Below are 27,697 nucleotides of genomic sequence, written 5' to 3' on the forward strand. Positions count from 1 at the left end.
GCAAGGGCAGCACGCGGGGCTCTCCGGGGAGGGGTGGGGGTGCAAGGGCAGCACGCGGGGCTCTCCGGGGAGGGGTGGGGGTGCAAGGGCAGCCTCGCGCCACTGCGCCCCCGAGGGGAGCCCGGGCCAGGGGCATGTTCCCCTCCGCGGGGCAGCGCAGCCAGGCGCGCAGTAACTTTTGGCGCCGCGCTCGCAGGCCGAGCCGGGGCGAGGGAGGGAGGGAGGCGGGTCCGCGCGCAGCCCCCCCTCTCCCTGCCCGCGGATTGCCGCTGGAGCCCCGCGGCTGGGTCCCGCCCCTGCCCGGCTGCCATTGGAAGCCTGCCCGCGCTCGGGCGCTCCCAGTGGCTGCCGGAGGTGCCCGTCAGCGGGAGGCTGCCCGGAGCCGGCAGGGGCAGAGCGGCAGCCGGGGGATGCGCTGGGGCCGGCGCGCTGGGGCTGGGGCCGGGGCCATGGACGGGATGCTGCGCCCGCTCCCCTGCGGGTGGCTGGGCCAGGCTGCGCGCTGAACGCGCCGCTCCCCCGCACCTGAGCGGCTCCCGGAGCCAGGCGCTGCCCGGCCGGAGACATGTCCAGGAAGAAAACCCTCAAGAGCAAGGGGGGGAGCAGCCCCTCGCCCTCCTCCGCGCTGCCCCCCGCCAAGGAGAACGGCCAAGCCGGCGGGGCGGCGGCCAGAGCCAAGCGGGGCAGCAGCCGCCCCCGCCCGGAGCTGCCCCTCAACGGGGCGGTGCTGCCCAGCCGGCCCTCCCTGAGCAGCAGCGGGGAGTTCTACGACGTGGCCTTCAAGGTAAGGGCAGCACCAGGACACCGACCCCAGGGCTGGACCCTGGAGCGCCGGGCAGGGGCGCAGGGAGCCCGGGACTGGGGAGGGGACCAGGGTGCCGGGAGAGGCGCACGGAGCCCGGGACTGGGGAGGGGACCAGGGTGCCGGGAGAGGCGCACGGAGCCCGGGACTGGGGAGGGGACCAGGGTGCCGGGAGAGGCGCACGGAGCTCAGGACTGAGGAGGGGACCAGGGTGCCGGGAGAGGCGCACGGAGCTCAGGACTGGGGAGGGGCGCACCGAGCCCGGGACTGGGGAGGGGACCAGGGTGCCGGGAGAGGCGCACCGAGCCCGGGACTGGGGAGGGGACCAGGGTGCCGGGAGAGGCGCACGAAGCTCAGGACTGGGGAGGGGCGCACCGAGCCCGGGACTGGGGAGGGGACCAGGGTCCCGGGAGAGGCTCACGAAGCTCAGGACTGGGGAGGGGCGCACCGAGCCAGGGGTTGGGGAGGGGACCAGGGTGCCGGGAGGGGCGCACCGAGCCAGGGGTTGGGGAGGGGACCAGGGTGCCGGGAGGGGCGCACCGAGCCAGGGGTTGGGGAGGGGACCAGGGTGCCGGGAGAGGCGCACGGAGCCCGGGACTGGGGAGGGGACCAGGGTGCCGGGAGAGGCGCACGGAGCTCAGGACTGGGGAGGGGACCAGGGTGCCGGGAGAGGCGCACGGAGCTCAGGACTGGGGAGGGGCGCACCGAGCCCGGGACTGGGGAGGGGACCAGGGTGCCGGGAGAGGCGCACGAAGCTCAGGACTGGGGAGGGGCGCACGGAGTCCGGGACTGGGGAGGGGACCAGGGTCCCGGGAGAGGCGCACCGAGCCCGGGACTGGGGAGGGGACCAGGGTGCCGGGAGAGGCGCACGAAGCTCAGGACTGGGGAGGGGCGCACCGAGCCCGGGACTGGGGAGGGGACCAGGGTCCCGGGAGAGGCTCACGAAGCTCAGGACTGGGGAGGGGCGCACCGAGCCAGGGGTTGGGGAGGGGACCAGGGTGCCGGGAGGGGCGCACCGAGCCAGGGGTTGGGGAGGGGACCAGGGTGCCGGGAGGGGCGCACCGAGCCAGGGGTTGGGGAGGGGACCAGGGTGCCGGGAGGGGCGTACGGAGTCCGGGACTGGGGAGGGGACCAGGGTGCCGGGAGAGGCGCACGGAGCCCGGGACTGGGGAGGGGACCAGGGTCCCGGGAGAGGCGCACGGAGCCCGGGACTGGGGAGGGGCGCACCGAGCCAGGGGGTGGGGAGGGGACCCGAGGGCGCGCAGCCCGCAAGGTTTGCGGGGAGGGCTAGGATGCTTGGAGGGAACCAGGGTGCCGGGAAGGAACGCACCGAGTCCGAGGCTGGGGAGAGGAGCCTGGGGTGCACGGACCCGCTGCTGCGGGGAAGGTCCTGGCACGCACAGATTCAAGGGGGGTCGGAGACCTGAGGGGTTGGAGGACTCCAGGGCGATATGTGGGAGGGAGTTTGGCCCCGGAACTTGGAGCGCGCTGGCCCACGGGGAAAGCCCGACACAGGTCGCGAGGACCAGGCTGCCCCCCAAGTTTTAAGGCGCAGGGACCCGGCGTTGGTTGGCGCGGCTGTTTGGGGACGCAGGGGGGCTAGAGGAACGAACCGGCAGCCCCAGAGACCAGGAGAGGCCAGCGGGGTTCCGGAGTAGGCTGCAGCCCGAGGCCAGGGTGTCCTGGCACACGGCACAGCCTCGGAGGAGAGCCCGGCTCGGGGTGCCGGAAAGTGGGGTGCACTCGGGGCCCGTCCGGGCGTAGGTTGCAGAGGGTCAGGGTGGCGGGTCGGGCTGTGGTTGCAGAGAAGGGGAGCAGGGGAAACCATCTCCAAGGGGGAATGGCAGCGGGGTACAGATGGGGGCTGGGTGGCTGGACATGTTAAATGAACCACTCCGGAGATTTCCCCCCCACCCCTCCCCCAGTCAGGCCCCTGGCGATGGGTCAGGGGAGGTTGGGGGAAGGGAGGGGATCAGCAGTTTCCCAGCCGGGAGTCTCCGCGCAAACTTCGATCCCAGGGAGGCTGGGCAGGGTCGGAGACGGGCGGGAAGGCGAGGCTGGGACCGAGCCCTGCAGCTTCACTCTGTTGGCGGAATAGAGCCCGGGAGCTCGGATTGAGAGCCGTGGAGCTGCACCTTAGCAGCCGCCGGGGAGGGGGGGAGTTGGGCTGGGTACAGAGGAGGGTCTCCCTGGAACCAGGGGGAAAGGGAGTTAGTGGAGAGGGTAAGGGCAGATTTTCGTGTCCCCCCCCCCCAAAAAAAAACCCCACCCCAAACCTAACCCCTGGCACCTCGCCTGCTACTGCTATGACTTCCCCCTACAAGGCTCCAGGAAAAGTTCTCTTACCTGGCACAGAACCCTGGCTGCGGTGAGCCCTGCAGGGCAGAGATTTTCCTTTGTTTTTCACCTACACTTTATTTTACTCTGGACATCTGTGCTAGCGTGTACAGCAATCCCCCTTGGCTGGCACGGGCGGGTGAGGAGCATGTCTTCCCTTTCCCTGTTAGGCAGTTCCCAGAGTGGTGCCCTCCTAGGCTCCGTTCTTCTGCAACCTCCCTGGCCCCCGCCCCAATGGGTCTGAAAAATGTGTTTGAAAAGAAATAGCTGAAGATGTTCATGTCTGAACAGCCTGGTAACAAGATGACTAGTCAATTATACGCCATAAGGAACATGGGCATTAAGCGGTGCAGTGTTCCCCTTTGTGATCTTGTATCTTTGTAGCTTTCACTGGAACTTTAAAAAGTCAGTGTTCCCCTGTGTACAGTGGTTGCTTTTCCTTTGCCTCTCGAGTTCTGGAAGTGATCTGTATTCTCTGTACGGCGGTAGTGCCTCTTGTCCCCAGTCACTGTGCCAGGTGCGGTACAAAGAGAACTAAAAACCTGCCCACAGTCTCTTGTGCAGACTGCTACTCCAGATACAGGTCCTCTTTGTGTTTGTGGGGGAAAAGCGCTCTGAAAAACATACTGGGAAGGGGCACGGTTCAGATAAACTCACCTCTAAACCCCCAAACATGCTCATTTCTCTTCTGATTCTTCATCACTGGGCTGAAGCCGTGAAATTAGATTGGTCAGTTTCCCTCTCTGAGTCTCAGGCACAAGTGACTGGGATCCAGTGGGTGGTTTAAATGCAAATCCCTTTCCACCCCCCTTAAAAATCCTCCTTTTCTACTGACCTTTTAAAATGATGAATACAAGGCTTTGTGTTCCAATTAGGTATTGGAACCCTCTGGTTCCCCCTTAACAACATCTACACTTGGCTTCTAAACCAAGATGACAGTGTTCCTCTAACCAGCTGCAATGTGCTGATTCTGCCTGCTGCTGATGGAATTTCATTAGTTTGTACCTTTAGCCTGTTCTGTGTCTCTCCCGTATTTCTAGGGCACCTCTCACCACTGGATCTAAGTGTCAGTTCCAATGCAGTCACAGGGCCCTCTGTTCGCCCACCTTGGAGCGCTCTGTTTTTATTTGGCCCGAATCTGTAATTTCACATGACCCAGCCTGCTCTGCGCCTTGCCTTAACCCAGTTCCCTCCGGCGTTGAGGATCAAGCTGCGTGGAAGCCAGTGCTGGTTGCAGCAAGGTACGCACCTTGGCGCAGTGTATAAAGAGACTCGGTGCCTTTGGCATCCTGCGTGGCCAGGACGTGATTGAAATTCAGTGTGTGGCGTGACAGATCAATTGCCTTTGGCCGAAGTGAATTCAGTGCTCCTGACACATCCGCAGTCCTGGAGCCTGAACGGTTCTGTTTCCTCTCCAGAAAAGGTGCAGCAGAGGCAGCCGCACCTCAATCTTCCCTACCTCAGAACAGCCTCCGCTCTAGCTTGCAAGGCTCCCCTCTCGCTGTTGGTCTCTCTGACCCATCCTGTCCTTGGCCTCTGCTGAGATGGCCAGCAAGGGGGCCAGGGACTGTCCACTGCCGGGTTTTTTCCTGACTGGGACACCTGCTCCGTTAGGAACTGGATAGAAAACACCAAGATGTTTCAAATAAGCCAAAGAGCTGCCCGCAGGAGCTACCAGCCTCTGATTGAATTTGGTCTGGCTTCGTTTTTGAACGAGCGACAGAGATGAATGGCCCCACAGCCCATAAAGAGCTGATTTGTCGGACTCTCATTCCCAGTCCCTGGAGGGCTCCAGTCCTCATCAGAGATGATTGCTGTGTACAGAAGAGCAAGGCAGAGGCTACACTCTGATCTCGAATACACTAGTGTACAACGGGACTGACCTCAGGTCAATAGAGTGATGTCAGCATATAACCTGAGATCAGAATCGGACTCCTTGGACCGTCCCCATCTCACATTCTGGCAGCTGCCCAAGATGATGAGAAACTTAGTGCATCTGTCCAAATCCAAGTGACTTGCTAGCGAGTCGGTGTCTGTGAACCTATGAAGATTAAGCCCTTGTCCTGTCCTGTCCCCAATTAATGAGTGGGACTGGTGCAAGTGAGATTTGGCCTGCTTTGCCTTTTGCTGTGAATAACAGCCCCATGGGAACTTTGCTGATCCCAAAAACTTCCTGCACTTGGGCAGACTCAGAATTCCAAGTCTGCAGTTGAGAAATGCACGTGGACCTGGCCCTCTTGCCAGAAATCTAGACCAGAACTCCCTCCTGCTATGCAAGCCTGAGAGAGAAGATTGTTTAGTACAGGACACCAAGTGAGACTGATTTGTGGAGAGCTAATCTTTGTTAAGGAAGCTGTCTGCTGCCTGGCTGGCTTGACCAGCTCCATTTTTAAGATTGTAATGCGTATAACATTGGGGTGTGTGCGCGTGTCAGCGTTTGGAACACAATGCTTTTGGCTACTGTTACGATTTACACGCTAAGTAATAAGAGCGGGGCCGGGGGTGGATGGGCTGTTGCTCAGGCACAGAACTCCCAGGATGATATCCTGGCCCCGTCAATGGGAGTTTGCCACTGGAATTGCACCCCTGGTTTCTAGTCCCGTCTTTGCCAGTGTCCCCACCGAGTGATCCTCAGTAAGTCAGTTGGGGCCCGATCCAAAGCCCACTGAAAGCAAAGCTAGTCAATCGGCTCACTTCAGTGGGCTTTGGGGCAGGCCCGCAGAAGTACTGGGCAGCCACAAATCCCAGTGAAGCTAATGGAAGCTGTAGGTGCTGCGCACCTTTAAAATTAGCCCACTGACTTCTCTGGGCTGCGTCCTGCTGCACTGAAGTGAATGAGACCTGAGTGCAACTGTTACCATTCCCCTGTCTGTAAAACGGAGACGTGGCCCAGATCTTCCGAAGCTTTCAGGGCCCCGTTACTGACTTGTGCACGTGCTCCTGTTAATGGTGTGTAGCATCTAGGCTTGAGGACAGTATCTCCAAACCGTACATACTGGCTGTACTTCGTAAGAGTGCCCTGAGGATCTTTCGAGGGTTATTAATGTGTATTTTAAAAATTGCCGGGTTACATGGCATGTCTGGTTAAATAACGTACCTTTATTACACCCAGTATAACTAGGGGTCAGATTCTGTTACCCTTACTCCTCTTGCAGTCCCAGTGACTTGCATGTAATGTAGGAATTGCCATAGTGGATCAGACCCAACGTCCATCTACCCCCGTATCCTGTCCCCCAGAGTGGCCAGTGCCAGACGCTTCAGAGGAAGGCGGAAGAACGGCACAGTGCGGATATGGGATAATCTGCCACCCACATTAGGTGTCATCCTGGTCTCTCAAAGTCAGAGTTTGGCTTAAATCCTGAACTATGAGGTTTGTCTCTCACCGATTTTGGAAGGATTAACTTGTCAAACTATCACCGGTCCCTTTTGGAATCTTGCTGAATTCTTGGCCTTAGCAGGTGGCAATGAGTGCCAAAGTCTAATTACATGGTGGGTAGGAAAAAATAGTCGCTCTGATCAGTTTTGCATTTACCACCGTTCTATTTCATTAAATGGATCACACCTCTTCTGTTCATTCCCTCTGAAGCACCTGGTATTGGCTACTGCTGGAAGACAGGATACTGGGCTAGATGGACCTTTGGTCTGACCCAGTCTGGCCGTTCTTATGTCCCCTTATTTTTGTGTTATGAGACAGGGAGAACAGAAGCTCACCAAGTACCTCTGTCTAATGAAAGTGATTGAGGTTTGTAACATACTGTCTTGTGCCAGGGTCCTAAAGTTATCTGCTGTAAGCGTCATGTGAACAGCAGCATTTGGTCATGGCCAAGGCAGATTCGTGGATGTCGTAGCAATCCGTGCAGGGGATTTTCTTCCAAAGACAGACACCAAGGGGGTGTCTCTTCAATCTCAGACAAGTGATTCTTTTTAATATTTTTTTTTTAAAGTAGAAAACTTGTTCTCACTCCTGGCCTTGAGTAAACGTGAATCTAACTGTAGCCCGAAGCCTGCAAACACGGAGGCATGTGTTTAACTTTGAGTGCATGAGTAATCCCATTAACATCAGTGGGCCTATGGTGCTGGAACCAGTTTCGGTAGTTAGGTTTCCCTTAAGGAAAATCCTCCTCCTCCTTTGTCCAATAATGTCTAACTTGCATTGCGCTCGTTTTTTTGTCGTAGGTGATGTTGGTTGGTGACTCTGGGGTTGGCAAAACCTGCCTTCTGGTGCGGTTTAAAGATGGCGCTTTCCTGGCCGGCAGCTTCATTTCTACGGTTGGAATTGACTTCAGGGTAAGGTGCTGTTGAACAGCTTTAGACAACGTTGCTTTTTTGAGTTATTTCCCCCCAACCCTCCTTCCTGTATTCAACTATTCCATGAGTGGCAAATGCCAACCTCCGAGTTCTCAGGGTGAGGAAGATTTCCTCCACAGCTGCTGCTAAAGCACAGGGTTGCACACATGTGCTTTGCACAGCCATTGCTTTATTTATCAGCTCTAGTGGAGTGTCAGAATGTGATGTATTGCCACCTCCGGGTGTGGGGAAACGCGTCTTCTATTGCCATACGCTAGTGGCAGCCTCGGAAATGCGATTGGGAGAAGCAGAAGCTTCATATTTTTTGTTTTAAGATGCTGCTTCGATGTATGTGTATTGTGATGTCATAATCACAGGCATACGACCTCACTGCAGGGTCTACCATGAGTTGAAAACCTCAGCGGGTAGGAGAGTGCTTCATTCAGACCCAGATATCTACGCTGTTAACAATGGGAGCAGGTTTTTTTTCAGGACAGGCATGATGTAATAGAATCTGGCTCTGTTGTTGCATCTCTTCTGTCCATATGAAAAATATTCTCATCCGGTGCCTTTCATCAGTAATAATTTAGAAACACACAAGCAAACAGAAAAGGGCCCCTGGGAGCTGGGATCAGTAGCCAGTCAAGGTTTAAAACAATCCAAGCACGATCATTGAAAGTTGCAACCCAGCACCACCCAGGCGGTGAAGACGATGCTTTCTTTATACGAAGTAGTGAAATGACTTTTCCGATCTTGTAGCAGATGCAAATGCAGCTGTAGAAAAAGCACAAAATGCTCAATGCCATGGGGAGCAAGAAAGTGGGGCTGGGAGGAGGATTCCTATAGCATTAACAGCTTTCTAGTGTAGTGTTCATGACCCCGTGTCAGAGCTCCATGGGGGCCAGTTCCAATGACACCGATGGACTTCCCAGCAGCGTGTTTTGATCCTGCGCAGTACAGATACTATTGAAAAAGAAAATCACAGAAATGAAAGACGGAGTGAGCCGCTAAGTCATCTCTTTCCCATGCGAGATTGTTCCCTACAATTCTCCAGGGCTTGGTCTAGCCCTGTTTAAAATGTCCCAACCGATGGGGCGTCCATTTCCTTTGCGGGAACAAACAGGTCATAATCTTCTTGAATTAAACCAAAACTTTCTTTTGTTCATTCCTTCCTGTTTTACCTCCTTCCAGACTATCCTAAACAACTCCTCTCCCTCCTTCATCTTTACACTCTTCAGGTACCTTGCGCCCTGCTAGCCAAATTATTCATGGTTCTTTCAGCCATTCCCCATAAAATAATGACGTATAGCGTTGTGTAAACGTCTAATGATACAAACAACACTCCCAGCTAACAAAAGGCAGCCTTTTAAAAAAGAAAAACAGAAAGCCAATCAAAATAGTTCTATCAATATTTTAAAAAAATAACTTCAATGGAAACTCTCTTTTTGCAACCAGAAAATTCCCTTGCAGCATTTGCAACCAGAACTTTGCAGCACTGTGCTAGTGCTTGGGAGTAGAAATTAGTGGAAAGTGACTGTGACTCTCCAATCTATTTTCTTCGTCTGAGCTGAGAAATGCAAAAAATAAAGAGGCAGCATAAATAGTGCCTAGTTAATGAGATGTGTAACATTCTTTCAGTTTTAGTAATCTAAAGTGGTGTGAGTAAGAGAGAGGAAGAAATTCCATTTCCTTGATAGTATGATTATTATTTTTAGACCTGACTGTCCTTTTAAACAGCTGCTACAGTTCTCCCCAGAGGTGCTTGCATTTGTAAGGTGTGTATGTATCGATTGGCAACAGGTTCCGGGGCAATGTGCAGTATCTCATATTGATATAGTACTTCTCATCCCAATCCATGATATCAAAGAAGGCCTCCTTTTTTATAGTGGGTATTCCTTGGGTTCGAAATCGGGGGTCACAACCACCTGCTAAAGGGGAGGGGAGTCCCAGCTACAGCCTGCTACATGGAGTTGAAGGGCGGCTCTGGGGGACCCTCGTATGGAAAAGGTTGAGAGTCACTGGCGTATCATTGTATCAGTGGGAGCAAAGCCTTAGATGATGGGAACTGTTCCAGCTCTTCGAGCAGGTCTTTAAAGGCTGGAGGGGCTGGGAAAGGAGCCCGCCTTGGAAAGGCGGCTGGTAGAGCTCTCACTTCTCAATGCACACATCTCCTAGTTATCCGCGAGAGACCCAGCACGCAAACAGAGCTGGGATACTTTGCTCTCCTGCAGCCCCACCTCTGGAGCCTGTAAACAAACCTGCTGCGTGAGCCACTCAGCCAAAGTTCCCCTCTCTGAGCCCATCAGTATTCCAAACCCGTCGTGTCAACAGAGCCTGGATACGAATGCGAATAATGAGGGAATGAAATGGATTCGTCTCCCCCCATTAGCATCAGACATAGTGTTTACCTGAATATTAAACGTAAATACACAAGAATCCAGCAAACCGAGAGAACGGCTGATGGCGGAGCGGGTAACTCGCTTTGGTGAGATGGAGCTGGAGAGCACGTTGCAGCAGATCCCGTGTGGTTGCTTCTGGCAGCCTCGTGCTGTTGAGTTGCACGTTTCCTGCGTTCTCTCAGCATTTCAAAGCCCCTCGGCTCCCTGGTGCATTCTTCCCGTTCAGGGCTGAGAGCTGACACCATGGGCACCCCCGTCTAACTCAGGCTTGCTGCTAAATTTCCAGGAGCCCTTTCAACGTGCCACCGCACAGGCTCAGTTTTCCAAACAGTCAGCCAGAGAAAATATTCCTCTTTTAAACATAAAAGTTTTGTGTCTGTTTAGTGCTGGTGACAGCCCTGGAGACCTCAGTTGATCTGCAGAACAGTTAAATCACGGGCAACCACAGCACATGCTTCAGACAACCCCCACGTGCCATGATGTCTGCTCTTACCTGGACGTGACCAATTCAGGGAGCAAGGGAGGTCAGCCTCCGTGGCCCACTCAGCCTGTGGCCTCCTGTAGGTGAGTTGCAGCCTGGACTGGTGGTAACGGATTCTTTCCAAACACCCCATGTCTCTAAGTGACAATTGTGTCCTGCGAAGATGCTCTCTCTGCTGTGAAGGGCTGGTTCTTTAGGGGTGACCATGCCACGCCGCTGGTGAGCCGGGATCGAGCTCCCGAAGGCTGGACGCCCATCCAGTACCAAGAGGTGAGTAGTTCTCTTCGGCGTTAGAGATTTGTGCCGCCATTTCTCAGGGCAGCCCCCAGGATGGCAGCCCTTTGCCACCAGGGCCCTGCCTGTCTCCAAAACGACCTGTTTGTATCATTTCATGTTTTATTTAAGGGACAGCAGTCCAGAGAGAGGAGAATCCAAGGCTGTGAAACCAGCTTTTTATGAGAGAGTAAATGCCCAAGAGTAGCCGTTTAGTGGAGTTTGGCTCCATGAACGTTGCAAGGAAAACTGACCTAAGGTTTTCATCCAGTTGTGGTTCATAACCACAGCTAGTGTTGATCCAGTAACCTAGGGAGACAAAGGAGGGGATGCACATGTTTTCCTCCCTCTTATGTGCGGGAAGCACAAAGCTGCTGCCTTTTGGGGATATCTTATAGACTAGAGGGTCTGTCCATGCCTCTCCAATGTGTCTCCTTTAAGGGATGATACTTGTTTTGGTCCCAAAACTTCCTCCTTTCCACATGGATTTTATGTGCTCCCCTCACTCTTATTGTGGAATTATTTACCCCAGTAATGAAGAATCACAGAGCTGAGGTTGTAGGCAGTCCTCTGCCCTAGAGGAAGGAATCCGGAAGGGAGGAAGCATTTCCAGTCTCTTGTGTGAATCATATTTTGGTGTCGTGCATTAAGTCTTGTGTTGGGCTCTTCAGAGATTGTGGGTGTGTCTTGGTCTTTGCTGCATGCGCTCTTCCAGTCAACAGAAACCATTTAAAAACAGGTTTCAAGGGTGGTCACACAAGGGCATGCACTGGTTTAGCTAACTTGGTTTGAGAACATACCTTTAGTTAAACTGGTATGAGTTTGTGTGTAGCCTAAGCCTTCAGTGATTCATTGGGCCTGCGAGTCTACACTTCAGGGAGTGACTGCAGTTTGCATAGACATACCTGAACTAGCTTTAAACTTGCTAGCTGGGATACCGGAGCAGTGACGCTCTGGCAAGATGGGCTTCCATACGGGCTGTGTAAGCGCACCTGGAGCCCTGGGTAATTAATTGGGAGACTTTGCTGTTCTGGTACCTGAGCTAGGTAGGTTAAAGCTGGCTTGGGTATGTCTGCACAAGCTCCGCTCACACCTGTGGTTGTACTCCAGGAACAGGGGGAAAGAAGAAAGAGAGGCGAAGAAAAGGGAGAAAACCATTTGCCTGAATGGCTATGGAATCTACAAGGGGTCGTAGATCCAGTTGGGACCAATAGATGGGTGTTTATTTGCAAACATCTGTCTACATTCAAATAATGGATTTTTCAGTATTCACCCAGTTGTCGTTTATAGCCACAGCTGGTGGTTGATTTTTCCCTGGCAGAACCTGCTGTCAGCTGCTTTCCGTGCCTGCTGCTGTGGGCTTGCTGCACTTGGGTGTTGAAAGCAGCCTCAACCCAGGCTGCGTAATCCTTCCAGATAACAGTCCTGGGAAAGTTCAGTGGTTTTCCCTTTGAAATCCCATTCTGGGCAGGCTTAGATATTCAAAGTTCTCTCTCAGCTGAAGTTTTGCTGCCATTTCTTTAATGTGGAGCCAGGATTGTGGCTGCTTCACATATATATGTCTGGGGCTGTCCAGTCTGTCTTTCAACGAAGCAGTTGAAAAGCAACTTTATTTGGAAACATCTCGCTGACATGGAGGGCAAATTCTTCATAGTACAGCTTGTGTAAATAAACCAGCGGATTTTAGTTCACTTCAATGGAGTTGGGCCTCTTTGCACCAACTGAAGACCCAACCCACTAATGCTCTGTAAATTTCGCCAGCCTGCCCCTGTATGGATGAGAGAACTGAGGGGGGATGTGTAGTGCTACGTTCTGCTCTCCACTACAAGGAAGAGTAAATAATTGGGGTTAAGCGCGGTTGATGTCAGTGGGATTATGCCATGGATGGGTCAGGCGTGGGGGTTCCTGTGCATAAAGGTGCATCTCCATGGAGAACCCCGATTCTAGTTTGAGGAAAGCCCCCACTCAGTCCAACAAAGACACGTGATAATTGGTGAAGACCATGTTCCAATGGGGAGCAGTCAGAGGGTCCTGTCTTCTGTGCATCCCAGGTGTCTCTTCGCCACCTCCTTTAGGACAGAGCTACCCAAAGGGGGCATGTTGCTGGGTGTTTGCTGTGAGGAGGGGGAGGGGAACACCACACTTTGTGCTTGCCTGGCTTGAGGGACTGCATGTGTTTTTCCTCTGTGTTTGCATTGTTGAATCAGGTTTGCTCTAGTGGAATGTACCAGACTGATGGTCTTAGCGGGTGGAGTCCCTTCCTTCCCCACAGAGGGTTAGAGCATGGGCAGGGCCAGTGAAAACTCAAAAGGAATCACCAATACTAATGGGCCCGGGCTAGCCTTGAAGGCTAGCAATGCGTGAACAGGCTGGCCTTTCCACTGAGAGGCGCTCAGTTGTCATGGGGAACATGTGTCCCCCAGTTCTGGACTTGCAGGCTGAGTCATGTCACGTTGCCCACCAGAGAAACAACCTTCAGTCACGTCCTTACCTCGGCTTAGGGTGACCAGATAGCAAGTGTGAAAAATCAGGACATGGGGTGGAGGGTAATAGGAGCCCATATATTAAAAAAAAAAAAAAAAAGCCCCAGATATCGGGACTGTCTCTATAAAATTGGGACATCTGGTCACCCTATCTCGGCTGGATTTGAGCCATTGGCCTAAGGATGAAAGAGACTTGGAGTCCCGTTGTCTGTCCCTGAACCAATCACGTCTCCTGATGCTGTGTGAACATGATGGCGTCTTGAGATATTTTCCTCTTTTTAGCCTCCCACTAGGCATGATGCAACCTTCAGTCCAGGGAAAGAGAATTTATCTGAGACGGGCAGAACTTTCCTGCTTTGGAGCATGTGCCTTTTAAAATTGGTTCATTCTTTATTTAATACCTAATGCCTGAAATCAAACACACACCTGTTTTCTCCCTCGCACACAAAGCTGCATTTTCTGAGCCTGTCTGTAAATTAGTGTGGCGGTGCTTAGTCTGCATCTGTCCTGAGAATTGCTCTGTGGGGGTGAGTAAACCTGCTCTTTGTGCAATCAATATTTAAAATAATGCATTTCTTGTCAATTAAATATCAAATAACCTCCCCAGAGGTCCCCTACGTTGTTTTCTTGGAAGCAGAGCTGGCTGTAGTTTTACTTATATATAATTTATTTTTAAACTTCATGCAGAGTTGATTCTTAAACTTGAAGGAAGTTATGGCACTTGAACTAGTACAGAGAGAACATAATTTTTTTGGCTACGGTTAATTACAACCGATTTGAAGACATTAGGACATTATGTGCGTGTGTACTACTTGAATTCCCTGGTTCATGAAAGTTCTTAAGCATGTTTTTATGTCCTGTTGACAACAATGAAGTGGATCAGGCCCGCGGACAGCAATTCCGGGCCCCAGGGTAGACCAGTCAATGGGCCCCCACGCACCGAACAAACCACGCCTACATGGACACGGTCCACCACTGCACCTGTGCTGGCTGGTGCCACTTCCACCTTGATTGAATTGGCCTCGTTAGCACTGACCCCCCACTTGGTAAGACAACTCCCATCTTTTCATGTGCTGTGATACAAATACTGTACTGCCTACTGTATTTTTCACTCCATGCATTGGATGAAGTGGGTTTTAACCCACGAAAGCTTATGCCCAAATAAATTTGTTAGTTTCTAAAGTGCCACAAGGACTCCTCCTTGTTTTTGCTGATACAGACTAACACGGCTACCCCTCTGAAACCTGTCATGAATGGCTAACCCATGATGGACTACAATCATCCATGGACAATTCCTGATTTCTGCTGGGGTATTTGTTGTTCGTAAGGACTCTCCAGGCTCTGGCCTGTTTGAAATTCATGTTTCTTGTTGTGAGATTGGTTCTCAAACTCGCACGGTTTTGTGTCTACTCCCTGATTGAGTGAGCCTTTTTTTTTTTTTAAACAGCAGAACAAGCTATGAGCTGCTGGTTTGAATGTTCAGACATTTGTGTTAAATGTTGTAAATCTGGGATTTGTGAACACTTTCACAACTATGTAGCAGTCTCCTGAATAGCTGATAGCCCTGTGAACTGTGGCATGTTGGAATTGGTGCTTTATCTGTGAATCGGTTGTTTTGCTGCTTGACTAGCTGTACTAACAGCATGGACTTGGGGCATATAGCACCTTTCATAGCATGATGTCACTCCTTTTGCATCACTGTAACAGTAGCTTTTGGCCCTGTTTTTCACATTGCTATGCTGACTGATATATCTAGCTGAATACTGATTGTGACCCTATAATAAATCAGTGACCTGTTCTTTATCTGTTACCATCCTAGAACACCTTTCCTGCTGTGCCTGTTTGCTCCTTCCTTTTCTTATTTTGGAAGACAGTAGCCCAAAACGTGTCAGAATCTTGCCCCAAGTGTAGATAGAAGTGTTAGGTACTTGCTGTGCCTATGATCTAAACCAAGCAAAAATATGTCCTTGTCAGCTTTTTAGTGTCCTTAATGCCTAGATACAGCACAGAGCATTTAGATTCATTCTGTAGAAAACATGCACTTTTCCTCTAATAACTTCTTTCCCCCTTTTCCCCCCAGGATTCTTTTCAGTAGTTCCTCAGATCTCTTCTATTTCTTGGAGGATTTCCATGAGATCAATGTTCCTTTCAAGTTGCTAGTAAGCAGGTGTATGAACAATATCTTTCTATTTGCCTTTTTCTGGTACAGTGCCTAGGATAAGAGATAAAGGGATTGGTTCGAAATCTCTGTGGAAATACCAGAGGTGGTGCTACCTGCAAATAGAGTAGGCTTTAGGGACAGAGCAGGTGGATGAGTTTTACATATCTGCCGAGTTACAGCTGGATTTGTAAAACCAAATTTAAAGTTATGGACTCGGTTTTGCTGAAAGTAATTGCTCAATATTTTATTTTTAAAATAGAATGTGTTTTACTACCCAATGCAATGCCTAGAACACTGACTTTTGATACTAAAGTCCTATGAATGATTCATTGGAATGCCTTCTGAATTTTCTAGTACCAGTAGACAATCAAATTATGGTTAACTCACTTCTCCAGCATATCAGTTTATGCAACATATATTGAGTAGTCATGTGGCGATACAATACAAAGAAAACTACGTAACTCTGCTGAAATTTATTACGGATTTTGAAAAGAACTAATGGGTTTTGGACATGGAGATGTACAGCCAGAAGACTGTCTTATCTGCAGCAACTGTGTAATTGTACATCTCTTACGGTTTGCATCGCAGGGCTGATGAGTCTGTCACTTGATAAGATGGGAGGTTTTTGCTGCATGAGTGGATGTGGTTTTTAATTTGTGTTTTGTCTAATAACAAAACCATCACATCACAACTCTGTGTAATCTAGGGATTTGGCACCAAATTTTCTGACTAAAGTAAATTAACTATGTATTGTTTTCAATAAGCTATAATTAAGGGACTCTATACTGACAAATGCTGGGCTATCGCTGTTTAATGAAAAGGGAAATTAATTAATTTTCCCCGTCATGGTAAGGCTGTTATAAAGTATCTTGAGATTCAGCCGCAAACGTAAAATGTTGCTGCTTCAGTGGAGGCTCTAAAACTCTTTACAGAATTAAGCCACGCGCCAGCCTGTGAGATAAGTACTGTCTCTTTCATTGCACGGATGGGGAAATCTGAGGCACAAGAGGGTAGGGAACTTATCCAAGGTCACAGCTGGGGTCATTGGCAGTTGGGAAGAAAACATGCATCCCCAAGATGCAGAGCACCTGGTCTAAATGCTAGCCTCCACGAAGGGCCAGAAAACCAGACCAAAGGTCTGCTGAAGGTTTGGTTATACCCTCAAAAGCTAGAGAATTCCAAGTGAAGGCAGCAGGTTTGCCTAAGCCATGCCGTTGTATCACAGGGCCGCAGTACCTGGGATGGTTAAGACTCTTGGGTTTCTGGGGAATTCTGCATCACTTTGGATTGTAATAATCCAGGGGTGGCCAAACCAAGGCTCCTGGAGACTGGGGGGGAAAGAAGAGCAAGGCTTCTACCCTGCAGTGGGGTTTCTGCCAGAGACCACTGGTACCTGCTGAGAATTGGCCTCCCGCCAACAGCGTGAGTCGCAGCCCCCCATGCCTGCCCCCCCTTGCCCTCCGCAGCCCCTCCCTGCTGCTCCCAGGTATTAGCGCCGTGTGGAGAGGCAGCGGCAAAGAGCTGGGAGCTGCAGGGAGGGGGCCTGGCGGCACCATGTGATCAAGTGGGGCCAGCAAACCCTGGCAAAAATATGCGGGGGCACGTGACCCCATGTGCCCCCCCATGTGTTGCCTCTGGGTTCTGCCCAGCAGGGAGGGGGGCGCGGGGCTCCAGCCCCCTGGGACATGCCTGCTGGGGCTCCCAAACTTCTGCAGATTGTTGTATGCGGCTCGGAGGGCCAGTAAGTTTGGCCGCCCCAGTAAATAATCCATGAATGACACACTTGTATATACAGATGTCACAGCAGTTAACTCAGCTCCATACAGGGGAGCAAAGTCTGGGATCGGTTGTTCCAGAATTCCAGGCATACCCCACGGGCGTGTAACTAAAATCTCCTCCTTCAGGTACCAGGACAATTATGGCTTATGTCCACTCTGCAGCCGGCCCATAGCGGATCACAGAATCGCCCAAACACGGGAGTGGGTCTGAATACATCCAGCAGAGGGAAGAGGCCACAGTCGATTCCCCAATGGGACCTTTGAGTCTGCATCTCTTTGAAAAGTGAGCGCCCAGTGCCGTGGCAGTTCAAGAAAGGCCTAGTCTAGCAGGGTGTCCCTGTGCTGTCGTGACTTCCCAGACAGTCCTCCTGATTGCCGCCTCTGTACCATGGAGCTTTGCAGAACTGCTCCATTCTGAAGCACTGTCGTTCCCCCCCGCTTTCCCCGCAGGGGAGCAGAGATGCAGGGCCGGTCTAGTAAGCACCGGAGACCTGCTGTTCCTATGCTGAATCGTACAGCCCTGTCCTCGCTGTGCGTGTGCCAGATTGTGTCTCTCTGCTTGATAAAACACGATGAATAAACAGTTTGTTTATGTCTCTGTCTGGCATGCACAGCCCTACAAACGTACTCAGTGTCTTCCTGTTCAGCTCACCCTGCCCAGAGCAGCAGCTCACCAACAGAATGGACAGTCTGCAAAGTCCCTGCCTCTTCTCTCTAAGGATGAGCGATCTGTCCAAGGTGCTTCCATGTACCCAGGCATCTGCCTGTAACATTTTTCGTGCAGCATTCAAGGCCCTCTCTGGCATCTGATTTCAACGCTACGTTGAAAGAGAGGCATGATCCTCTCTCCTCCCAAAGAGGATGAGCTATGGGGCTACGGTCTAGTGGTCCCAGCCGGCCAGAGGAGAGGCTATTAATTTCAAGAATGTTAAACCATTAGGTCTCCGCAAAGCCATTTGTAATGGTTTACGTAGTACTGAACAAATCTCAATGAACAGAAACCCATTTAAAATTAATCTGGCATTGTCATTTCGAATGGACTATTCATTTTTCGTCATTCTGTCATGTACACAGCCCCTTTCCCAGGTTTTAGTTTTTTAGAATAGTCTCGGAGAACAATATCCCTTTGAGTTTCAATATATTGTGCGAAGTAAAGCTGTGATGATGTAGAAATACGAGTGGCCTGGCGAGGATTCCGTTTTTCAAAAAATGCATCAAACTGTGTCCATTAATTTGTAGTTTGGGGATAGAAATTATTTCAGCATCTTTTCTTTTTAAGCTGATTTTATGATGGGGGCATTTTGAGTCCATCAGAAAAAATAGCCATCGTCCCCTTTTAGGTGGGGAAGTGCCAGAACTCTCCCAGACTCTGTGCACCCTGGGGTAGCCAGACCAAGGTGTTTGGGTATGGACGGGGCTTATGAAAACTGACCCTTTACCCATCACTATTGCTAATGGTAGAGCTGCATCTGAAACCAATCCAGAGCAGAAGGTTACATGTGTTTAGCCTGATCATTTGAAAGGACAAAACCCAGAGGCTTTTGTATATGCCATTGACTTTCATTGAGTGACAGAAACGTCTGTCCAAATTCCTCTGCTATTTTCTTGGTTTCCTTCCAAAGGCTAGGCCTCCTGTCTTGTATTCTAGTTCGTCCTGATAGGCTCCATTGGGGTCTCTTTAAAAAGAAATTAACTCTTTCCATAATTGAATCCACTGTTTCCTCTTTTTAGCTCAAGCATTTAGCTAATTTGGGGGTTCTTGCCGGTTGTTTCTGCTAGGAGGAGAAATTGGTGATGGTGTCAGGTATTTCTGTGATGTGATCCTGTTTACTTACAAAGAATGTACGAAGTTCTGTTTCCCTGAACACAGTAGGAATCAAACAGGGGGCAGTTTCCTTACGTACCTTTCCAAGCCTGCTTTTCCAGCCACCACGGTGACCAAAAAGCTGTCTCTTGGCTTTCTCTGAGTCATGCTATGCATTCTTCTTTTGTTGTCTGCTGGCGAGAAATTGTGAAGCAAAACAAAAGCTCGGAGTTTAAATTGGAGCTGAGGTGAATGCTTTAAATTAATTGCTTATTTAACGTGTGTCCTCCAACCCCACATCTCCCCCCTTTTCCCCCCTCTGTAAATTGTCCATGAGCTGATCATGTTCTCCCCGCTCCCCCCGCCCCCCCTGCAATGTTTTAATAGTTGTTGGAATGTCGCTTGGTTGTTACGAGTATTCACAGTCTGAGTTGTGTGTGCACGTTCTGTTCTCTGGTGGGTTTAACCTGACTCATGGAATCCAGTCTGCAGTGGGATCCGTGCAGGAAGTGACTATAACATTTGCGTTCTGGGATGAAATTTCCCTCCGTGCAGAAGGCTAGCATGAGGCCTATGCACCATTTAGGGCCAAATTGGAAGGCTTAAGTTGTGTCTGGACATTGTGCTATTGCTTTGCACAGAGCTGAATTTCACCCTCTCTGCATACCGTCCAATACTGGCTTAAAATCTGCTGTTTCATGGACATTCTGGCCTGAAAAGCCTGTTCACTAGAATATTCTGAGGATGTGAATATGAGGATACTGAATAGAATTGAAGCAAATTAATTTAAAAACTGGACTGACCGGTCATGGAATTTTTAATTATTTTTCCAGTTTTCACCCAGCTCTAATTGAAACTCAGTTTTTTCTTTTCCCACTGCTTGCAACAACGACACCTTCTCTAATTATGGAGCTTAACAAGCATTGTCCGAGGTTGTTCGTACTCTAATGGTCTCTGGGATAAGATTTTGTGCGCTCTGTTGATTTGAATGGCCCTGTACTTATCTGTTGCATCTGAAATTGCTGGTAACCATCTTCCAGAAAACCTCTGGGTCCTCCGCCCTTCCATCTAGAGACCCTGGTGCCTCTAGCCCAAATGCTAGCGTGTCCATCTGTTTTCTAAACTTTCATTTGTTTGGGGTTTTTTAAACAGATTATCTTCTTCCAATTTGCATCATTTTAGTTACAGACTCATCGCTTTCAGAGATTCCTTGCTCCACTGTGTTTTGTTCTGTTTCTAATTAGACTGAAAGGGGGAAGAACGTCCCAAGATTCCAGCTGCATTTTCCCCCAGACTTGCAAAACAACTTGATCCCAACTCTCCTCCCATAAAAGCTCACCCCAGACCCCCAGACTTGGGGGAAATGATTGACTCTGAGCCTTTTCACTTGGGCTCACCCCTAGCCTGGTTTCCCAGTCCAGTTTCCAGGGCAGGAGACAGTTTCTTCCTCTGCCTTTGTGATTTTCACTCTGGAGTTTGGAGCTGTAGAAAGGGTTTCTGCTCAGGATGTCCAGCCTTCTTGGGAATATTCAAAGCTCTTCGATTCAGAGCTGACTGCCATTTCTCTGCGCACAGCCTGTCTGTAGCGCTTCCTTCTCCCCCAGTTCCTGTCGGACCGGGTGTGTGTTCCGTTCCTCTGTGATTCCACCGTCTCTGTCCCATGACGTTCTGAAGGGGGGTGTTCGCGTTCTCCCACAGTGCGTACACCCTGAGGCTGCTGCTTGCCTGTTTATCTCGAACTTCTCTGAAGCTCCTGGATTTCGGGCTGTCGTATTAATGGCCAAACTCCCCCTTCTGAAGGGCCGTGGTTGGCTTGGTTGGGGTCATAGCAATATTGTCTTTCCCCTCTAGGTCAGCGGTAATAGGAGGGCGTGAGCATCTCTCATCTGTTTGTGGGTCTATGCAAATTGCAGGGGGTGGATTCTCTCTTCATAGTGTAGAGCTACATAGTGCATCTTTAAAAGCTCTCAGAAATGTCAGTGATTGACGTCGTCTGCAGAGCCCAAAGATTGGCTGGGCAAAGGAAATAACCTTTGGGGGGGGAGGGATAGCTCAGTGGTTTGAGCATTGGCCTGCTAAACCCAGGGTTGTGAGTTCAATCCTTGAGGGGGCCATTTAGGGTTCTGGGGCAAAAATCTGTCTGGGGATTGGTCCTGCTTTGAGCAGGGGGTTGGACTAGATGACCTTCTGAGGACCCTTCCAATCCTGATCTTCTATGATTCTATGAACCTCTCCTCATCCCTAGACACAAGGCATCTTCTAGTCAGTCTTGGTTGACACTGACGGGGCAATGGGCTTGTGGTGCCACTGCCAGGGCTGTACCTGTTCTGTGTCTAAATAAGACTCTAACCTCCAGTGTTGTCAAGCTGGCAACCTTCGCGGGTCACTTAATATTCTGAGCAGGGCAAGCCTTTGTCCTGATGATTAAGAGTTCTGAGAAGATGCAATTTAAGTGCCTTGCTGTAAATCAGAGGCCGGCGTCCTGCACCGCACAGTGACCCTGTGCAAGCAGCGTCATGGAGTAATTACAAGAACATAGTGAAAACCTTGATTGAAATGAAAGCTGCAAGGTTCACTGTAGTTCTGTTTCATTTTCACAGCCAGCTGGAGGAAGAGCATCATACCAAAGCCATAAAGCCAAAGGGCCAGTGAATTCCCAAGTTTATTCCTTTTTAGCTGGTGGGAGTGATGCAAACTTTCTAATTTGGCTTTCTGTTGTTCTGTCAGATCCTCTGTTCATCCAAGTGGCTGAATCAAGAACACTCGCATCTCCCTTAACCTGGATGTTGGTTCCTGGATCACGAGGCTCTTCAGAAACTGTATCTTGATTCTCCTGTGAATCTGGGTGCTAATTAGAAGCTTACACCTTTGTGTTTTCCTCATGCATTTGCCAAGTTGTGCCAATTAAGATTTTTGTAACTGGACCTGACCTTTAAAAAAAGCTGCATTTCTTTTGAACTTTTCTCCTTGGAACTCGCGTTGTGATGGAGGTGATAAAGAGCTTGCCGGTTTCCTTGCATTAGCAGAGGAGATGCTTTCCATATTCATTGGTCAAGATGGTGGTGCTCTCCTGGCTAAATCTGGGAGCAGAGCTTTTTGGAAGCTCTTGTTTTTCTGAGCTCTGTAACTGGACGCTGTCCCCGGCATCCTCTTAAAATGTTTTTTGTAAACCGGACGTGTCCTGGTTCTCTTTGGTTCTGTGGGAGAACGTAGCAGTGATGAGAGCACTGGGGTGACCAGTCTGAGCTCATGTGGTCGTACTATATTTCACTTCAAAACCCTGTGGCAATGGCACCCCTCTGCGCCAGATCCCCATTTTGCGTATGGAAGATCTGGAGTGCCTGGTGCAGGGCTACAGACAGAATCGGCATCAAACCCAGAATTGAGTGGTGATCCTGACTCCCAATCATGGGCTCAGGCCACCGGGCCCCCTTGCTGTCCACTCTGGGCCTCTCCGACTTCCTCAGGCAGCATTCCCACATGTATACCCAGGACAGCTTGTGTAGGTGCCCGTTGACTTTCTGTAGCCAGCCTGCCTTTGCCTTGGCCCAAGAATCCACGTGCCTCCTTTCAAGTAAAGCTTCAGCAGAGACTTCAGCTGTCGGATGGAGGTGCTATTTCCCAAAGGCGCTCCTGCCCTGAAAGGACCCTGCCCAGTGTCCTGAACAGCCAAGCTTGGTGGCTTTAGCTGCCTTTGGACTTTGCAATGACTCGAGTGAAGCCTGATGGGCGTCAGACTGGATGCTGTACCCTGGCTCTATGCCCAGAACAGATTGTTGCATGGGAATAATAATTCCCATTGAATTGATCTTTTCTCCAGCTTTTACAGCGGAGAGTCCTGTGAATTTTAACTGGTTTTCAGGGGAAGCATTCCTGCCTGCGTGCAGGGGGTTCGGCCTCTTACTGACTTGTCTCAAAGTGAGATCTCGCCGTTGGTCCACTCTGACTGGAGCCTGGGGGCATTACCCTGTACACAGCAGCCACTTGCACCCTGCAGGTCTGGGTGGGGGCAAATCTACACTTAAAACACTGCTTCGGTACTGATGCAGCCGCGCTGTTGGAGTGCTTTAATAAAGACGCTCTAGGCCGACGGGGGAGAGCTCTCCCATCGGCGCAGTTAATCCACCTCCCCTAGAGGCGGTAGCTCTGTCTGTGGGAGAAGCTCTCCTGGTGACATAACCCCCCCTGGTAGAGTGTGCTAAGGTTGGTATAACGACATCGCTCAGGGATATGAAAAATCCACCCCCCTGAGCGACGTAGTTATAGTGATATAGGTCTGCAGTGTAGACCAGACCTGCATTTCAGCATCTGAGTTTTTTCCTCCTTTGGAAACCTGAGAGCAGTGAGATAGTGACCAATGGCCTCCTTCAAACCGTTTTATTTAACGGTTGGAGCAATGTATTAGAGAGAGAGGCTAACCACAGCCAAGCCTGCATGCATAGTTAGTCTCCTCTATCGCTGCACTTCTCCAAGAGCTAAGTAAGAGAGGCTTTCCTCATGAGCCACCTGGAGCAGAACAGAAGCAATTTACATTCTCCTGGCAAATGGTCTGGGAGCACCATGTAGTAAAATCTCCTTCTGGGAGCAAAGCAGTGCTCGAAAGGCCGGGGAGGTGGCATTTGATTCATAAAAATCTACAGAATCCGAGTTTGAGGTGTCATCTTTTGCAGTGTGGCGGGAGGAGGAGGGGACTCACTCCCCCATCCCGCTGGTTCCTAGTTCCAGGTCCTCCGGTTTTGATAATGACAGTGTCATTGGAAATGGGTCGAGTTGGGTATCATTTGAAAACCCTTTCTCCCACGAACACCCTGGTACAAAACATGTACAATTCTGAACACCTACGTAGCTATATTTGAGAAAACGTTGAAAAATCAATGGCTTTTAAATTCTACTTTGACACAGGGCTGCATTGTGTGCATAAAAAAGGCATTGATCATGGCTGATCCTAGGGACGTTAGCCTTGACATGTGGAACTGAAAACATTTATTCATCAAAGTCATCATCAGGGTGTCTCTGTCTAGGGCCCTGCTGCTCGACGCATCATGTTGATCCTTGTCCACGCCGCACTTGCACATCTCCGAACAAAGCAGACTGTGCTGGCCGAACATTGGCAGGGTGGTCTTTGCACATGAGCATTTGATTATCTGAAGGGTTGATTCAGGAGCCTATGGTATCTCACACACAACTGATGTGATCAGTCCATGCTCCAAGACCCATCCATGCCCAATAGGGGAGGGTAGTTTTGGATGTGCTCAATCGTCCCAGAGCCATTCCGCTGCTTGATGATCGCAAGTATAAATGAACCTCTTGCTGGTGGCAATTTTTCTCCATTTGTCTGCTTCTTGGAAAGCTTCCACTAATGTAGCTCTGCAAGTGTCGTAATGTTGGTCTCCAAATGGTTAAATTGGGGTTCTGAATGCCGCCAGTGCATTTACGACCTCACCAGTGAGTGTCTCGGCCATTCCGAGCGCTTTTAGAGCTGGGAGAGTCTTTGGAGGGTGAATCCAATGCCTTCCAGTAAAATAATTTGGTCTTTCCAGTAGTGTCTCATCCAGAAAGGGTGTGGAAACCTGGCATTGCGGTGGCTTTTAATGGTCTGAGTCATAGGAATGCATCTCTGAGGGATGCTGTTACAGTGATTCTGTTCCCCAACAGCAGGCACAAAACCAGAATCTTGCAGAAGTCCTGGGTAATGTCTCTCAGAGAGCCCTAGAACATCAATGTCTCATGCATTGTTCCATTGTAGTTGAACATTTATCGTGGTACCCCGGGGAGCTCAGACTTTCCTACAGTCTCACGTAGATCAAAGTCACACTGAGATCTGGACGCAACCAGGCGATGACCAAACAATAACCTGTCTGCTGTTATCTCTGCAACAGCACCTGCCACCCGCACTCTGACTTTCTTTGCATTTGAGTTTTAGTCTGTTCTTCTTGATTGGAGCCCCCAGATTGATGGACCCTTGGTTAATTCTTTGGGTTTTGAAGGCATCATACAAGGCACAACCCAAAGTATCCATTTGACTGACTCTTCAGCTCTTTCATCACCGAAGACTGTTTTTGTCATGATATTAATGAACCCGTGAGCTTTACACATGCTCCCAGACTAAAAGTCCAGATCCTTTTGTGCCTGGGACTCTCAATCTGGGGGTGCAGATAGGTTTGGGCGCTCTGCATGGGAGCAGGCAGGATCATTGAGGGTACGTCTACACAGAAGAAAAAAAAATGCCCCGGCACCGAGTCTTCGAGCTCAGGTCAACTGACTCAGGCTTGCACTGTGGGGCTAAAAATAGGAGTGCGGACATTCCCGCTTGGGCTCTGAGACCTGCTGAGGGGGAGAGGGTCTCGGCGCCCAAGCTCCACTGAGGGGGATGTCTGCACTGCTCCGTTAAGCCCTTAGTGCTAGCCCAAGTCGGTTGACACAGGCTCTGAGTCTCGCTGCAGGTTGGTTGGTTTGCAATGTAGCCATACCTTAAGATGCCTCGCTCTGGCATTGTTTCTTAGGCCTGGTCTACACTGGGGGGGGGGTGTCTTGATGTAAGATACGCAACTTCAGCTACGGGAATACCGTAGCTGAAGTCGACGTATCTTATTCCGACTTACCTCCTGTCCTCACGGAGTGGGATCGACGGCCGCGGCTCCCCCGTTGACTCCGCTACCGCCACTCGCCCTGGTGGAGTCGACAGGGAGCGCGTTTGGGGATCAATATATCGCGTCTCAAGGAGACGCGATATATCGATCCCCGATAAATCGATCGCTACCCGCCAATATGGCAGGTAGTCTGGACGTACCCTTAATGACCTTCTAAGTGTAAGTCATTAGGCGTAAATCATTAGGCAACAGTTAGAAGGGGCCTCCTTCTGTCTTCCTAGGTGCGGGGCTCTGCTACCTGCACTGACTTTCAGGATGAGATACAGGCACACCGTGGTGGTGCCAGGCCCAGTTATGGTAGTAGATTCCCAACCCGGCCACGGCAACCTTTGGGGTCCTCTACTCCGTTAGGCCTAGGATGTATTACTGACTCGTCTGTTTCCTTTGCCCAGAGGAGAGCAATGCACTAGCAGCCTGACAATGGAAAGTGACTGGATCTGTTGAAGCTTTCCCTTGGAAGGAGTGAAGGTGCTAGTGGGAACACAGGGGAATATTTCCTGAAGTTCTGACTGTTAAGATGACAGAGTCTTTAGCTGCCCCTGCTTCCCTTTCCCAGCACCCCATGATGGGCTCTCAAGGGGTGAACAGGAACCATTCTCCCTCGGGAAGGCCGAGCTCCTGCTTTATTTGCAGCTGCCGGGACACAGCTCCCCCTCACATGAATACCAAAGCCTTTCATTTGCATGCCGGGGCTCAGTTGCCAAGTGATGCTGAGAGCGGAGGGCTGCTCCCTCCCTTGTTCTCATCTGCTAGGATTTTATTCATGTCTCTTTGGAGCTTGCATTTGGAGAATATCAAAGCTTCTGGATGTGTCCTAATTCTGCAGCATGCCGATAACTTGCCAGTGCGTGTGTGCTGCCTGTAATCCCCCCGAAGTCCTAGTGGGCAGCAAACTGGCTTCCTGACTCGGGCAAAGAAGGACTTGAATTCATGTCCCCAAAGTCATAACATGCACAAGTTGTTCTTGCTGGCCGGCGAAAGTGAGTCCGGCCTGGCAGCCCTGGGGCCTGTACCTTCTCTTTCCCCACAAGCCCTGGAACCACAAGCAGGGCTGTGTGTGGGGAGGGTTGAACTTCAGTCATGCTGCCCCTGCCAGCGAGCCTCGCCCCGTCCCAGGGGGCTCCCTTCTAGGATTGAATCTCCATGGCCCATTCAGTCCTTGGCCTCCTCGCTGAAACATTTCCAGCTGAGATACTAGACTTGCGCCCGTTCTGAGAGGAATGGGTCTGAACGCAATCCCGCACGTCACAGGAGCCATCTGCTCATGGAGACTTAATTTTAGCCACTCCCAGGCTGACCAAGACTTAACTCGCTGTCCAGGAAATGAAAAAAGCTCCATAACCCATTCCTGAGTCCACCGGACTGTCCAATCTTAGAAAACACACTGGCAGTGGGGGTCTCGGAGAGGGAACATTTGGCATATCAGCCTGCATAAAATCACACGCAGTCTGCAACTCACCACTCTGTGTGGCACTTTGAATTATTCATATGCTGAGTGCGATAGGAAACCAAATTGTGTTCTCTTCTGTCTGATTGAATGGGATAGATACGGTCACACCAATGCACACTTGGAATAAGTAAGTCACAAAATGTGGAGAAATCTCTGCATAACTAAAAAACCAAACCCAGGGTGAACTAGATACAAGGTGGCTAGATATTGGGACAATCTGGGTTTGATGTGCACTTGTACCGTCCCAAAAACTGACCCTTTGAGGAAGCTGAATGTTTTTTCAGAGTTGCTCTCATGGGGGAACGAATGGCGTGTAGCTGTCACCTCGGCTTGCTGATGCTTGGGCTCTGCTCAGAGCATAAAACGACAGGGTTTTTTTTTTATTGTGCATTTTGTAAGATGCATTACTTTGCAAACTGAGTAAATCAAGCAGGGGAGAAAAAGGAAGAGGAACCGCTACCATCCTGCCAAAACTCAAGTGTATCGGTGCATGGGATTGCCAGGGGATTATCTGTATTAACATTTTCTTGGGTTCTATTTATTTTAAAGATGGACCACGTTTTAATCTTACTAAGAATGGCAAACGTTAAAGGCCTGTGCCCAGCTGGCAAAGGCTACCGAAGACCCAAGTCTGGCCACGTCATGAAGTGAAGCCTGATTAAGGTGGTTATGTGCTGGCTCAAAGACTAGCCGCTCCTCAGCTCCCAGTCATACGCTAGTGAAACATTGAAGTAGAAACCTCCCATCATAATAATTGACTCGGTCAACTTGAAGCAGATTCCCCAGGCCTTC

At 50.6% G+C, this 27,697-nt stretch overlaps 1 protein-coding gene across 1 annotated transcript in view; it reads left to right on the top strand.

Annotated features, from left to right (window-relative positions):
• The first annotated feature begins 428 nt into the window (after window positions 1-428).
• RAB26 (RAB26, member RAS oncogene family) overlaps window positions 429-27,697 on the top strand; it is a 204,411-nt gene continuing 177,142 nt past the window's right edge. Inside the window, exons 1-2 of the mRNA XM_054042485.1 lie at window positions 429-784; window positions 7,316-7,426. Coding sequence (XP_053898460.1) covers window positions 566-784; window positions 7,316-7,426 — 330 coding nt within the window. The 5' untranslated portion in view covers window positions 429-565. The remainder of the gene's footprint in view (window positions 785-7,315; window positions 7,427-27,697) is intronic.

Source organism: Malaclemys terrapin, chromosome 10 (genome assembly GCF_027887155.1).
Source record: "Malaclemys terrapin pileata isolate rMalTer1 chromosome 10, rMalTer1.hap1, whole genome shotgun sequence".
In the NCBI taxonomy this organism is placed as follows: Eukaryota; Metazoa; Chordata; order Testudines; family Emydidae; genus Malaclemys; species Malaclemys terrapin.